This window comes from Eimeria tenella, genomic scaffold, assembly GCF_000499545.2.
Source record: "Eimeria tenella Houghton genomic scaffold, Eth_scaff2961, whole genome shotgun sequence".
Taxonomy (NCBI): Eukaryota; Apicomplexa; class Conoidasida; order Eucoccidiorida; family Eimeriidae; genus Eimeria; species Eimeria tenella.
In genome coordinates this window covers 1759-2065 of record NW_013542837.1, presented here as the reverse complement: position 1 = coordinate 2065, position 307 = coordinate 1759, and the positions used below count along the sequence as shown (strand labels likewise).

The 307-nt window shown below is 62.9% G+C and overlaps 1 protein-coding gene across 1 annotated transcript in view; it reads right to left on the bottom strand.

Moving 5' to 3' along the window:
- Nucleotides 1-307, bottom strand: part of ETH_00038450 (protein phosphatase 2C, putative) — a gene marked incomplete at both ends in the record, with an annotated part of 2243 nt that overhangs the window by 803 nt on the left and 1133 nt on the right. Inside the window, one exon of the mRNA XM_013375670.1 lies at nucleotides 2-307. Within this exon, the coding sequence (XP_013231124.1) occupies nucleotides 2-307 (306 nt within the window). The remainder of the gene's footprint in view (nucleotide 1) is intronic.

Genomic DNA, 307 nt, shown 5'->3' with positions numbered 1-307 from the left:
ATGCTGCTGCTGCTGCTGCTGCTGCTGCTGCTGCTGCTACTCGTGCTGCTGCTGCTGCTGCTGGTGCTTCTGCTGATGCTGCTGCTGGCGGGCTGGGGCGGGTGCAGGGGGCTCAGGGCGGCTGGAGAACGGGACTGCCAAAAGCTGCTCTGCTTCAGCTGCTGCTGCTGTTGCTGCAGCTGCTGCAGCAGCAGCCGCTGACCCCGCTGCTGCTGCTGCTGCTGTTGCGGCCGCACTCGGCGAGGGACGAAAAATTGCTCGGGATTTAAATTGTACAAACACTCCAGTGGATGAGCTGCACACCAGC